The following is a 13,343-nucleotide window of genomic DNA, read 5'->3' on the forward strand; positions in this document are numbered from 1 at the left end:
ACTTTTTGATTTTTGGTTGCCAATGGAAAGAACAAATGATACACATATTTAAAGGTGATACTATTTGGACTTAGCTGTCTCAAAAGTAAAAAAAAAAAAAAAAAAAGGGGGGCCATGTTTTAAATCTTTAATTATATCTTGACATTACGAGACATCAGTTCAGTGAGCTTCAAAAGCAGTGATGTTTTGCAAGCCCAAATATGTCATGAGTGAGTTTCAAATACATCGCCCTTTGAGTGAAGCCATTTATTGAACCAGCCAAATGCAAACACAAAATGAGAACGCTCACAGTGAGGCCAAAATTCACACACAAACTGGCCTAGTTTGACCTGTGACTTCTACTACTACTACAATTAGCCTTTACAATTGTATTTTTTTACATTTACACAAATAAATGCCGAATTGTGTCCCCACATTGCTGTAGGCCTTTTACACACTTGCAGTGCTGAAGTGCAATACAAACCATTGTTGAAATAGTGAAGGTTGAATATTTTTGCACCACACAGCGACTGTTGTGTGACACTGAGAAAAACCTCATGAGTTTCAAGTTTGCATTAGGAATGTTCTAGGATCTCCCTGCGTGTTGTTCTTGCTGACCGCATTCGTTAAACACATCCAAAGTGCTCTCGTTCACACTCGAGGAACAGTCAAGCCCCCGCAAGTTGTTGCACTACGAATTTTCCAAATAAATGTCTGAGTGTATTTAAGCTGATTTTCTGGGTTTAGTGTTTCGGCTGCCGATGAAACAGAACTGTGAGAATCACAGATGTTTGGTTCCAAGAGTGCACCAGTCAACTCCCTACAGAGGAATGTCTTACTGACACACACAGAAAACACATAATCTCATGTGGAAGGACTGGACATTGTTTTATTTCCACAGTCAATAAAGACATTCCATTAAGGCAGTCTCAGGTGAGAAGAAATCTAAAGCCTCTCACTGAGTGAAGATCTGAGGACTGGTTGGCCTGATGGTCACTTTTGTTTTCATAAACCAGCACTTCCCAAAGTATTATGGCCTATACTAAATATAAAAATGTGAAATGCTGTGTGAAACGAGCCACATATTTTCAAGAGAATAAGTTATTCAGGTAAAGTTAAAAAAAAAAAGAAGTCATCCATCCATTCTCTACACTGCTCATCCCCATTGAGGGTCACAGGGAACTGGAGCCTCCCAAAGCTGACTTTAAACAAGAGGCAAATGACACTGAACTGGATGCCAGTCACTCAGGAAAAAGTGGTAATGATGAAACAATAAACTTGTTCTTAAATAGGCCTGCGGTATGAAGGGTAAAGTGTGTAGAAGAGCTTTGAAATCCATGCAGACAAAGGGCTCGTCCGGGAGTTGAACCCGGGACCTCTCACACCCAAAGCGAGAATCATACCACTAGACCAACGAGCCACTCTTAGCTGCTAGTTTGACCCTTTCAAACGAGGCGAAGCAGTTTAAAGAAAGTGTAAACTGTGCAGAAGAGGTTTTAAATCCTCATAGACTTAGGGCTCGTCCGGGAGTTGAACCCGGGACCTCTCACACCCGAAGCGAGAATCATACCACTAGACCAACGAGCCACTCTTAGCTGCTAGTTTTACCAGTGTATACCCTTTCAAACGAGGAGAAGCATTTTAAAGAAAGGGTAAACTGTGCAGAAAAGCTTTTAAATCCATGTAGACTTAGGGCTCATCCAGGAGTTGAACCCGGGACCTCTCACACCCAAAGCAAGAATCATACCACTAGACCAACGAGCCACTCTTACCTGCTGGTTTTACCCTTTCAAACGAGGCAAAGCAGTATAAAGAAAGAGTAAACTGTGCATAGTGCTTTGAAATCCATGTAGACTTAGGGCTTGTCCGGGAGTTGAGCCCGGGACCTCTCACACCCGAAGCGAGAATCATAACTCTAGACCAACAAGCCATTCTTAGCTGGTGGTTTTACCAGTGTATACCCTTTCAAACGTGGCGAAGCAGTTGAAAGGGTAAACTGTGCAGAAGAGCTTTGAAATCCATGTAGACTTAGGGCTCGTCCGGGAGTTGAACCCGGGACCGCTCGCACCCGAAGCAAGAATCATACCACTAGACCAACGAGCCACTCTTAGCTGCTAGTTTGACCCTTTCAAACGAGGCGAAGCAGTTTAAGGAAAGGGTAAACTGTGCAGAAATGCTTTTAAATCCATGTAGAGTTAGGGCTCGTCCAGGAGTTGAACCAGGGACCCTTCACACCCAAAGCAAGAATCATACCACTAGAACAACAAGCCACTCTTACCTGCTGGTTTTACCCTTCCAAACGAGGCGAAACAGTTTAAAGAAAGTGTAAACTGTGCAGAAGAGATTTTAAATCCATGTAAACTTAGGGCTCATCCGGGAGTTGAACCCAGGACCTCTCACACCCAAAGCAAGAATCATACCACTAGACCAACGAACCATTCTTACCTGTTGGTTTTACCCTTCCAAACGAGGCGAAGCAGTTTAAAGAAAGCGTAAAATGTGCGGAAGAGCTTTTAAATCCATGTAGACTTAGGGCTCGTCCGGGAATTGAACCCGGGACCTCTCACAACCAATGCGAGAATCATACCATTAGACCAACAAGCCACATTTAGCAGTGAGTTTTACCAGTGTCTTTTAAATTGCCTTTCAAAAGTGCACCAATTTAGAGTTATCCATCCCTTATCCAAACCGCTTATATCCTCGGGTCGCGGGCATTTAACTTAAAGTAAATTGTTCCGGAATTGAACCTGGGACCTCGTGCACCCAAAGCGAAAAGCATACCACTAGACCAACAAGCTACATTGAGCTCTAGTGTAAGTTTTACCAGTGTATACCCTTTCAAACGAGGTGAAGCAGTTCAAAGAACGGATAAATTGTGCAGAAGAGCTTTTAAATCCTCGTAGACTAAGGGCTCATCCGGGAGTTGAACCAGGGACCGCTGACACCCGAAGCGAGAATCATACCACTAAACCAGCGAGCCACTCTTACCTGCTGGTTTTATCCTTCCAAATGAGGTGAAACAGTTTAAAGAAAGGGTAAACTGTGCAGAAGAGGTTTTAAATCCATGTGGACTTAGGGCTTGTCCGGGAGTTGAACCCAGGACCTCTCACACCCGAAGCGAGAATCATACCACTAGACCAACAAGCCACTCTTAGCTGCTAGTTTGACCTTTTCAAACGAGGCGCAGCAGTTTAAAGAAAGGGTAAAGTGTGCAGAAGAGCTTTTAAATCCTCATAGACGTAGGGCTCGTCCGGGAGTTGAAACCGGGACCTCTCACACCCGAAGCAAGAATCATACCAGTAAACCAACAAGCCACTCTTACCTGCTGGTTTTACCCTTTCAAACGAGGCGAAGCAGTTTAATTAAAGGGTAAACTGTGCAGAAGAGCTTTTAAATCCTCGTAGACATAGGGCTCATCCGGGAGTTGAACCCGGGAGCTCTCACAACCGAAGCGAGAATCATACCACTAGACCAACAAGCCACTCTTAGCTGCTAGTTTGACCCTTTCAAACGAGGTGAAGCAGTTTAAAGAAAGGGTAAACTGTGCAGAAGAGCTTTTAAATCCTCGTAGACGTAGGGCTCATCCGGGAGTTGAACCCGGGACCTCTCACACCCGAAGCGAGAATCATACCACTAGACCAACGAGCCACTCTCAGCTGCTAGTTTTACCAGTGTATACCCTTTCAAACGGGGCGAAGCAGTTTAAAGAAAGGGTAAACTGTGCATAGAGCTTTGAAATCCATGTAGACTTAGGGCTAGTTCGGGAGTTGAACCCGGGACCTCTCGCACCCTAAGTGAGAATCATACCACTAGACCAACGAGCCACTCTCACCTAGTGGTTTTACCCTTCCAAACGAGGCGAAACAGTTTAAAGAAAGTGTAAACTGTGCATAGAGCTTTGAAATCCATGTAGACTTAGGGTTCGTCCGGGAGTTGAAACCGGGACCTCTCGCACCCTAAGCTAGAATTATACCACTACAGCAACGAGCCACTCTCAGCTGCTAGTTTTACTAGTGTATACCCTTTTAAACGAGGCGAAGCAGTTTAAAGAAAGGGGAAACTGTGCAGAAGAGCTATTAAATCGATGTAGACTTAGGGCTCGTCCGGGAGTTGAACCCGGGACCTCTCACACCCGAAGCGAGAATCATACCACTAGACCAACGAGCCACTCTGAGAAGTCAAAATTCAAGTTTAAAACAAGGCAAACCTTGTAAGGGAGATCTAACTTAAAATTTAGGGATAACCCAGGATTTGAACCCGAGAACTCTCTGACCCAAAGCGAGCATCAGACCCCAGACCAAGGGTTGGCATCCCTGATCCTCGAGAGTCGCAGTCCTGTGTGTTTTAGATGCCACCCTCTTCCAACACAGGTGATTCAAATGTTCCGCTCATCAGCAAGCTCAGAAGAAGCCTGATAACGATCCTCACCTCAACATCTAAAGGCCTCATTACACCAATCCGTCGGCCAAATGTGACATTTTACAGTTGTGCTATTCTAAGATGGGTCTTTAAGCTCGGTCTCATACTATTGCTCTCAAACTATTCTTTTGCATTTGAACAGCACAAGTTACAACAATTATTTGAAGTCCAGCACTAATGTGCAAATATGGCACCTTTGGCTGAATGTGAACCGCAGAGACCAATACGAGGCAAGAAAACACACCCATTAAGAACAAGAATGCTGCTTCTTGGCTGATCCAAATAATTCCCAGAATGTTGTAATGTGGAATTTATTTGTGTTCAATTTCACATAACTTGTTCTCTGAATCACGCACCTCTTTGTTTGCTCCATAGCAAAGATTAGATCAACTATTTGCCCTTGTGCATTTTATCCCTTGGAAATCCCTTCCAGGTACAGCAAGATCGTTTCGGCACTATGAGAGCTGTGATTTGAGCCCTACAACCTCTCCAGGAGGCAACCCCCCCCCCCCCTCACCACAACCCCCCTGTAAAAGGAACACATTAGCGTCTCACTGTAACTTTTATTTTTGATTGCCCGCATTTTTGTGAGTCTGCACACCTTGACAGGAGATATTTTAATCGCCGCAGAGCTATGCAGAAAATGTCTCTGGCTCACAAGCAGACCTGTGTTCATGTGGAAGGTATGTTTTTGCAGCTGAGATTCCAACCTGATTTCTTGGGTCAAATTCTTGAACCCCGTCCCCAACGCGTGCCCACATACACACGCATGCATGGACACACATGCACGGACATACTTGCACTCCATCCTCGCCTCTTCAGTGCTCCGACTGCATAGTTTCACTTCCATGGCTCAAATAAGAATGCCCCCTGAGGGGACGTATTGTTGCCTTGTTCTCTGAATAGTTCCTCATTTTGCCCAAGGTGCAAACACATTTAATTTGTGAATGGTGGTTCCTTACGTCCGCCAATAACAATCTGCAGTTCCACAATGTGCTCATTAAACATGCCATATGGATCCGCCTTATAAACAATACGATCCGAAGTTGACCGCTGATGAGGTTCAAATTGCGAAACAAATATTCCACAGAAAATCATGGAATCATAAATAATCAAGTCACAAATGTAAATATGTATGTTTTATATAACATGTGCGGTGACTTTACAGGTTCCGCTGCATTTATTGCACCAAATTGCATGAACGTTATTGCAATATTAAGGATCATTGGCCACCATTTATTGTTAACACATCATTACAAAAGAAAATCTTTTGGTTGGTTTTCATAGAGCAGAATCATATCCTGATGTTGTTTTCGAGCACAGAGTGGTTGTTGATTCCAGCGTATTCTTGCGGTGCGTCGCTAGACCGAGGGTGAGGCCGAAAAGATGTACGAGGGCCACATTTTCCAAACATGTGAATCATTCAACTGGCGAAATGCAGGATAATTACACGGTGACACTAGCGTATGAGTCAAAGCTTTTAAGAGAGACATAAAACAAAAGCTGGGAATACCCGTACGCTCCCTGCCAGGACTCTGTTTGTTTTCATTCTCTCTTGCCAAAATATATCACTGCAGAATTGAATCCTGGACGCCCTTAAATAACATCTACTGCATCCACGGTGAGTGATAAAAATGCATCTTTTGTGCTCACAATAAGCAAAAGTAAACTAAAAACCTTGTGGTACGTAATGTCCAAAAGATGACCTATAACGTCGAAGTCTCATTGCATTATTTTGGATTTTAACACAAATTCATGGAAAACATCATAACAATTATTATTTATTTATTTATCCACCCCCACCCATATTTTTTGCTGATTTGTACAGTCCTTTGACTAAAAGCGCTCGACAAATAAATTTATTATTATTATTATTATTATTATTATTAATCATAGCAAGTTTGCATTAGGAACTAACATAAACATCCTCAACTTTTTTTCGTTTCCAGAGAGAGTTGGACTCCGCCAAGGCCTTTGTCACCGATTCTGTTCATAACTTTTATGGACACGATTTCTAGGTGCAGCCGAGGATGTTGAAGGGTTCAGGTTTGATGGTCTCAGTGTAGTGTCTGTTTTTTTTTTGGGGGGGGGGTTACAGACGATGTGGTTCATCAAGGCACAATCTTAGGGTCCAATTTTCATGCCCGGTGCAAGTCTTGTTGGTGTTGGTGATTTTGAGTCATGTAAAAAAAATAATTTGGGCCTCACCTTTTCAATTAAAAATACAATTTCTCTAACCCTGACAGTCATGGGCCCTTAGAATCCTCATCACTTGCTTAACTATTTGGACAGCTTTAGTTGTGTCTATAAATGGCAAAAGCATGATTTTTAAGACTGTGGAAAAAAAGCATCAAGGTCAAAAGCTGCAAGTGTTCTAGCCCCTAAGATTCAAGCCAAACTTGCACTCATCTGTGATATGGTTCCACATTTCTGGTTTGAATGGCATGTTGTGCACATTTATTATCCAACACATCAGAAATTCTTGGAGCGAGCGTGGCTCTAAGTATAGTTTGAGTGAGCCCACAGTGAACAAAATTTTCCCCGAAATGCTGATCCTGACAGAGTGGAGTTGGATACACCTGCTGTTCAGTGACATTTTACAGCCAGAATAAATAGAGTCTTACTTTTAAATGTTAAGACTATTTTTAAAATCCAAGTATCTGCCATATAAAACAGCCTAAGAGGCAAATGCACTTTATAGGCCAGAGAAAGTGAAAGAATGTGGAGTGTTTTTTAATCTTCTGATAAGACACACATGAGGAGGCGGGTGAGGAGTGGTGAGTGGAGTGTGACAATATGGCAAGATGAAACTGGACAAACAGATGGAAGGGAGGGAAAGATAGTGAGATAAAAAAAAAAAAGAGGTGGTGGAAGTGAGTGAGTGCGAGATGGGCAGGGAGGTATAAAAAGAGGGAGGGAGTCATCTAAGAGAGGCAGCAGCCACAGAGGGAGAGGTGAGCGACGAGATTATCCTCCTCTCTGCCAGCCTCATCATGTCCATGCTGCAGATGTTGACTGTTATCTCCCTGACTGTTCTCTTCCTGGCATCTGTGCAAGGTAAGACGCGGCGAGCGTGTGTGACGATAATGCATGAAACGCACGCACCCTGCAGGTGGACGCTGAGGCCGAAAGAGCGATGGCGAATCTGGAAAAAGGGGAGGGGGGCGGGGGGGTGAGAGCAGCAAGGCAGGAGGTGCGGCGATGGATGTAAACAAGAGGGGCTCGCATGAGGAAAATGGCCCGCGAGTGTAGCGCTGTCGTTGTGTGGCTGCAAGCGGCGTGACGTGTGCCTGAGATGTGGATTCCAAATGTGGCGTAACCAGGCAGCGCTGTCCTATTTTGCGGCGCACTACGTTGCGTTTGCATCACACTTTGATTTGCAATCGCTTTGGATGAAAGCCTCCACCACAACACATGCGCACATGGAAACAGTCACACAGAGAGGACAGCACAGTGGGGTACGAATGTACTTCAAGTGTGTCCGTATGTGCATGCGACAGTGTGTGGTTCACACTCTCTCTGCACAAAATATAGATAATTTGGCACCCAGCAAAAGTAGCCACAAATACTTTACAGCGTTGAGTTCTTTACACTGAATTAATTGACTTGCCTATTTCAGAAAAAAAAAAAAAAGTTGAGATGTTCCATCAAACTTCATACTGTATTAAGTAGATGTTACACTTTTAGAAATGGATATCAAAAAAAGCTAAATATGTGCACTTGCTGACAGGGTGGACAAAGACAGGGTGGACATTTTTGGCTAATCTAATGAGCATATGGCGGACCTTCAATTAGCAGCATCCCTCTTAAATATGCTGGGTCAAAAATAACCCAATTTTGGTCAAAAATTGGACCGACCCACTACTTGGGTCAATTTGACCCAACTTTGGATACAAATTAAATTGACCCAAGTAGCGTGTCGGTCCAATTTTTTACCAAAATTGGGTTATTTTTGACCCAGCAGTTTTAAGGGTGTGACTTTGTGCTGTTTAACAAATATATTTTGAATTTCTGATTATATACATTGATACAGTATATTTATATTTCACTATGACATAGTGGACATGTTCACTAGACAGCATCCAACTAAATATATGATCAAATTTAAACAACACAAGTGTACGTATTAATTCTTCAATTTTAAAAATTTCTGCTCCAAATGAAGAAAGACACCATGCGGGTTATAATGTCATTGAAAAACATTAGAGGGTTTCTTAATTGGGCAGTTAACGTAACAATGACAGGGTGGACAGTTATTTCAGGGACATGTAAAACATTCAATTTGATTATTAAGATATAATATAGATGATTGAAATAACTCATTGAATTAAATACAGTGGAGGGATAGGGACTGGGCGGGCCCACAAATAGCAAAAATCTGCATATAATTGATGCCCATCCATGCCACACCTCAAATAAATGCCTATTTTCCCCCTCTTTGCGGATGTCATTATCTAACCGGTAACTACGAGCTATGACTAATCATGCCCTGTGTCGTGGTAGGCCGCAGAGCTTCCGTGGCATCTGTAAAGCTGAACTTTTTAAGTGGAGTTTAAAGAGAAAGTGCTGTTTCATAATTTGACATGCATATAATATACTATTGTAATGTACAAGTACGCAGCACAAGTCTTAGGCCAGCACTAAATTTGTAGATATACAGTATATATCTTTTTTACCACGATCATTTTGACAGCATTAAGTGGGCCACAAAGAACCGGTTACATTTCAGTGAGTGTCTGGGTAAAGGTGTGGGGATACGAATTTATAGTTAAAACAAAAAATCTAACAACACACTGTAAAGCCCTGTAAGTGGACTCCGATTCTTGCCCAAACGCAGCTGGGATAGGCTCCATCTCACCGACAACCCTTCTAGAAAATCATAAATAGATGGATGCATAAAACAATTTGTCCCCGAAGTTCTCATGTTTTGTCCGACTTCTGTTTCCTAGGTAAAGGTGTACAGATGCAGCGGGATGTCCAGTGCTGCATGTTGTATTCCCATGGCAAGGTGCGCACCAAGGACGTGCTGCGGTTCGAGGTGCAGACCGAGGGGCCGGACTGCAGTATACAAGCCATCATGCAAGTATTCCAACTATCCACTCCTGGAGCTAAAGAGCGCAGGCGTGGAAAATATGCCTCTGGTTACCCAGAGTCCGGGCCGAGAGCCGCGGTCATCGTTCCAGGTCATGTTGTTGTGGCGGGCCTGGGTGCCGTAATTGCCAGGAAGTCAGAGAGGAAATATGTGGGAATGACATGACATCTGTAAATACCTTCCCGAGCCAGCAGAGTCCGGCCGCAGTCCAACGCTGAAAAACGCCATTGTGTAAACTAAGTGGGAAAGTAAGCTTACATGGAATTCTTCAAGTTCTAAGAATTCCTTTTTGCCCCCACTGTATCAGATTCAATGCATCTTGCAACACTTTGGAGGCAGACATTTTATTCTGCATGATGCTGTGATGCACACACAATAAGTCTGATTTTCCCATTTTTGGCAGTCTTTACACCAAAAAAGCGGTCAAGTGTGCCGACCCCAGAGACCGCAAAGTGAAGAGGTTGCTGCGGAAGCTCCTGCAGAGACAGCGGACCAAGGCCCATCGAACAATGTGGCTCCTTCCTCACGACAACCTGCCTGTCATGACAGAGGTCAGACCTACTATATGACCGGAAACATCCATCCCTCTATTCACTTTTTTAGAGTGCTTATCCTCATTTTTGAAGCCTGTCCCAGCTGACTTTAGCAAAAAGGCAGACTACATCCTGCACTGATGGCCAGTCAGTCACAGGAGACATGTAGCGACAGAAAACTATTCAAAGTCATTCAAACTGCCGAGGAGTAATGGCAGAAATTGGAAGATTTCCACCCATGTTCTCGAATCCCGGACAATGTGATACGACAAAACTATATAAAAGTAATGGTGTGATTAAGCATCACTTAATTTGACGGTCACAGTTTTATTTAGAACTTGTGGTAGTCTCAAGAAATAGTCTTGTATTTCTTCTTACTCACTTTATTTGATAGTTGATCAATTAAAAATAATAAATAAATGAATGATAAATTGTTTGACAAAAGAAACGTATGCCATGTTCATAAAAAGTTTTTGTCTTGTGTTTTTAAACAATGTTAACTCATTCGACGTCAAAAATTCATTTTAACAATTTTTACTAGTTTAACATTTTTTCCTCACTTTTGTAAACAAGAGTTTGAAAACCTAGATTTTTTTTTATCGTATTAGAACAGATATAAAAATTTGGATTAATCGTGAGTTAACTAGTGAAGTCATGTGATTAATTACGATTACAAGTTTTAATCGCCTGATGCCCCTAATTTTTAATAATCTTTTCTTTAAAAAAAAAAAAATTGTAACAATCCTTTCTTTTTTTTTCGCCTGATGGACCTAATTTTTAATAATCTTTTCTTTAAAAATATATATTTTTTGTAATTAATAATCTTTTTTTTATTTTTATTTTTTAGAAAAGATTATTAAAAATTAGGGGCATCCGGCGATTAAAATGTGTAATCGTAATTAATTGCATGACTTCACTAGTTAACTCACGATTAATCACAAATTTTACATCAAAAAATATTTTTTAGGTTTTCATACTCTTGTTAACATAAGTGGGGCAAAAATATTAAACTAATAAAAATAGTTAAAATTAATTTTTTACATCTATAGCCGTCAATGGCAGCGAATGAGTTAAATTGAAATGTAGCATTAGCATTAGCACAGATGCAACACAAGAGGAGATGTAACCTGGCTGGTCCACCAGTACTGTAGTAGTAGTAATTACAGTATTTGATTCTGGGGTTTCTGAGGCAATAAAGACGCTATTCTCAATTACAAGCAACCACCATCATTTTTGAAGCTGTAATACGAAGGCAGAAATGTTGCACATTCTTGCTTGAAATATTCAATTTCTTATACCATCAGGAGAAGAAAGACAACTGGGCCATCCTCAATATGGAGTGAAATATGGAGGAAACTCAATAGTCGTAGGTAGGTACTTTATGTTTCTTTCTCTTTTACCTTTTAGATATGGAAAGTGTTTGTGTCAAAGGTCTTACCTTAAAGATTTACAGTCTTTTGTCCTCCTTGCAGGCCAAGTAAACTGTCAGCAGCTCGTCATCCTACAGCAGTTAGCTGACTCTCCAGTCGTGTCTCTTGCTCTATATCACAACTATCTGTCTGCAGTGGACCAGACCTGGGCAGCAATATCTATTTCAATGGCTTTACATATTCAAAACATGAACTGCGCTTGACAGATTACAAAAGTGAAGAGAGGAGGTGGAGGAGAAGGATTGACTTGTAAGATACGCGGGTTGGATTAATCTAAAATGGCTCTTACTGTTATTTGCCAGTCTGCCTCAAAAGTGTCTCCCTTTCTCCATCCGTTACGTTCTTGTGGCTGATCTGTGGGAAAACATTGTGATTTGAAAAGATATATATATATATATATAGTATAAATGAGCAGTGATTTCAATATCGTACTGACGCAAGATATTATGATGCTTGTTTGTGCTTTGTAAATGTTCTCATTCATGTGTAACTGCCCCCGAGTAAGTAGTTCAGGTTTCGTGGGTGCAGAACTTATAGGGGAGCATTTATTTTAAGTACTCAATTAATTGACTTGCACCTTGTTTTGTACAATCCAGGTTTCATAGTCCCTTTTAGCCTTTGACCTCCTGTTTGTGACTGTTATACAACTGAACTCGAGATGTGAAACCTACATACAGTGAAAAGCAGTTTGTCTGCTCTTTATACTGATTGTTAATAGCGTAACACTAGAATCGATGTTTCAAACCAGCTATTTAAACCTATCTGCATCTGTCACCCTCACTACTACATAGTCCGCCATTAAACTATGCCAAAGTACTCTTCAACATGATTCCATTCACCACATGACAAGGCTGTTCAAACTTTGAGGGCTCGATTGTGTGTGAAGCACACAATCATTGTGTTGTACAAGAATACACTGTATGTTGAAACACACTATGTAAAGTGAACTATTTTATAAAAGAACCTGAAACAATCTGTATTTTCATCTTGTCTTATTGCAGACAAATTATTATTTTTCATTTTGTTAACAGGTTATATATATTAGCATTAGCCTAAAACGAACCAGAAAGTAGGAAACATGTTTATGTGTTGCCTATTATTGTCAGGACACCATTAAATTCCGCATTTAACCGCTAGAATATCTGAGGAGACGTGTAAATGTAACTTTAAAATCCTAATTCAGGCTCACTTTGTTTGGAAAAAAAATGTCTAAACATTAAGATTAGTCAATATACTATATTTATTTACACATAATAAATTAACAATTTCATATACTGTATTGTTGCATTGTTACCACACTAATAGCTTAGTCAGAAAGTTAATATTACCTTTGAAATGTTTCAAAGCTTTTTTTTTTTTTTTTTTTTTACTAAATAGTGTTCTAAACAACGAATGCAACAAGTGTGTGTAAAATGTCTTTTTAGATATAGCATAGCATTGTTAGCAAGTGATTAGCGCTAGAAATAAACATTCCACTAATAGTATCTTTGCCAGCATTATGAATATCACCTTCACAACAAATTGTTTTTTACGAAGCAATGTTCTCAAGAGTCTTCGTGGGAAACCCTTTATTTACTAGTGTTTTCATCATGGCTCTTTAGCTAGCTAATAGCCTTAGCACTTAGCCATTAGTAGGATAACAAATGAATAAAAAGTGCAAACATACCTATTAGATGTATTACCTTCCTAATGATGTTTACACTTTTTTAGTATAATCCTTTCAAACGGTGTGCAAGTAGTTTGTATTAAATGGTATATAGGTTACATATGAATACTTACCCTAGAAATGCAAGAGAGTCCCAACACGTCTGCTCCAAGTCCAACATGTAAAATAACATTGGCTACGTTTTTAATCTTTATCCTAATTTTATAAGGCTGCTATCATAGCCT

The 13,343-nt window shown here is 40.9% G+C and overlaps 1 protein-coding gene, 1 long non-coding RNA gene and 7 other non-coding genes across 9 annotated transcripts; 1 reads left to right on the top strand and 8 right to left on the bottom strand.

Moving 5' to 3' along the window:
- Positions 1-1,327: 1,327 nt before the first annotated feature.
- Positions 1,328-1,399, bottom strand: trnap-ugg (transfer RNA proline (anticodon UGG)). Its single transcript has one exon. It is a non-coding gene; the product is annotated as a tRNA-Pro (tRNA).
- Positions 1,400-1,494: 95 nt separating this feature from the next.
- trnap-cgg (transfer RNA proline (anticodon CGG)) lies at positions 1,495-1,566 on the bottom strand. Its single transcript has one exon. It is a non-coding gene; the product is annotated as a tRNA-Pro (tRNA).
- Positions 1,567-1,671: 105 nt separating this feature from the next.
- On the bottom strand, positions 1,672-1,743 carry trnap-ugg (transfer RNA proline (anticodon UGG)). Its single transcript has one exon. It is a non-coding gene; the product is annotated as a tRNA-Pro (tRNA).
- Positions 1,744-2,010: 267 nt separating this feature from the next.
- On the bottom strand, positions 2,011-2,082 carry trnap-cgg (transfer RNA proline (anticodon CGG)). The gene has a single exon. It is a non-coding gene; the product is annotated as a tRNA-Pro (tRNA).
- Positions 2,083-3,054: 972 nt separating this feature from the next.
- Positions 3,055-3,126, bottom strand: trnap-cgg (transfer RNA proline (anticodon CGG)). The gene has a single exon. It is a non-coding gene; the product is annotated as a tRNA-Pro (tRNA).
- Positions 3,127-3,555: 429 nt separating this feature from the next.
- Positions 3,556-3,627, bottom strand: trnap-cgg (transfer RNA proline (anticodon CGG)). Its single transcript has one exon. It is a non-coding gene; the product is annotated as a tRNA-Pro (tRNA).
- Positions 3,628-4,074: 447 nt separating this feature from the next.
- On the bottom strand, positions 4,075-4,146 carry trnap-cgg (transfer RNA proline (anticodon CGG)). The gene has a single exon. It is a non-coding gene; the product is annotated as a tRNA-Pro (tRNA).
- A 3,055-nt stretch (positions 4,147-7,201) lies between these two features.
- On the top strand, positions 7,202-12,426 carry ccl44 (chemokine (C-C motif) ligand 44). The gene is made up of 5 exons (XM_077583873.1): positions 7,202-7,455; positions 9,348-9,477; positions 9,894-10,041; positions 11,328-11,393; positions 11,496-12,426. Exons 1-4 carry the CDS (start codon positions 7,392-7,394, stop codon positions 11,364-11,366), a joined length of 381 nt encoding a protein of 126 aa, XP_077439999.1. The 5' UTR covers positions 7,202-7,391; the 3' UTR covers positions 11,367-11,393; positions 11,496-12,426.
- On the bottom strand, positions 11,471-13,333 carry LOC144062469 (uncharacterized). Its single transcript, XR_013296402.1, has 3 exons — positions 13,233-13,333; positions 11,743-11,807; positions 11,471-11,598 (listed from the first exon to the last, which is right to left on the bottom strand). It is a non-coding gene; the product is annotated as an uncharacterized LOC144062469 (long non-coding RNA).
- Between the last annotated feature and the right edge of the window lie 10 nt (positions 13,334-13,343).

This window comes from Vanacampus margaritifer, chromosome 13, assembly GCF_051991255.1.
Source record: "Vanacampus margaritifer isolate UIUO_Vmar chromosome 13, RoL_Vmar_1.0, whole genome shotgun sequence".
In the NCBI taxonomy this organism is placed as follows: domain Eukaryota; kingdom Metazoa; phylum Chordata; class Actinopteri; order Syngnathiformes; family Syngnathidae; genus Vanacampus; species Vanacampus margaritifer.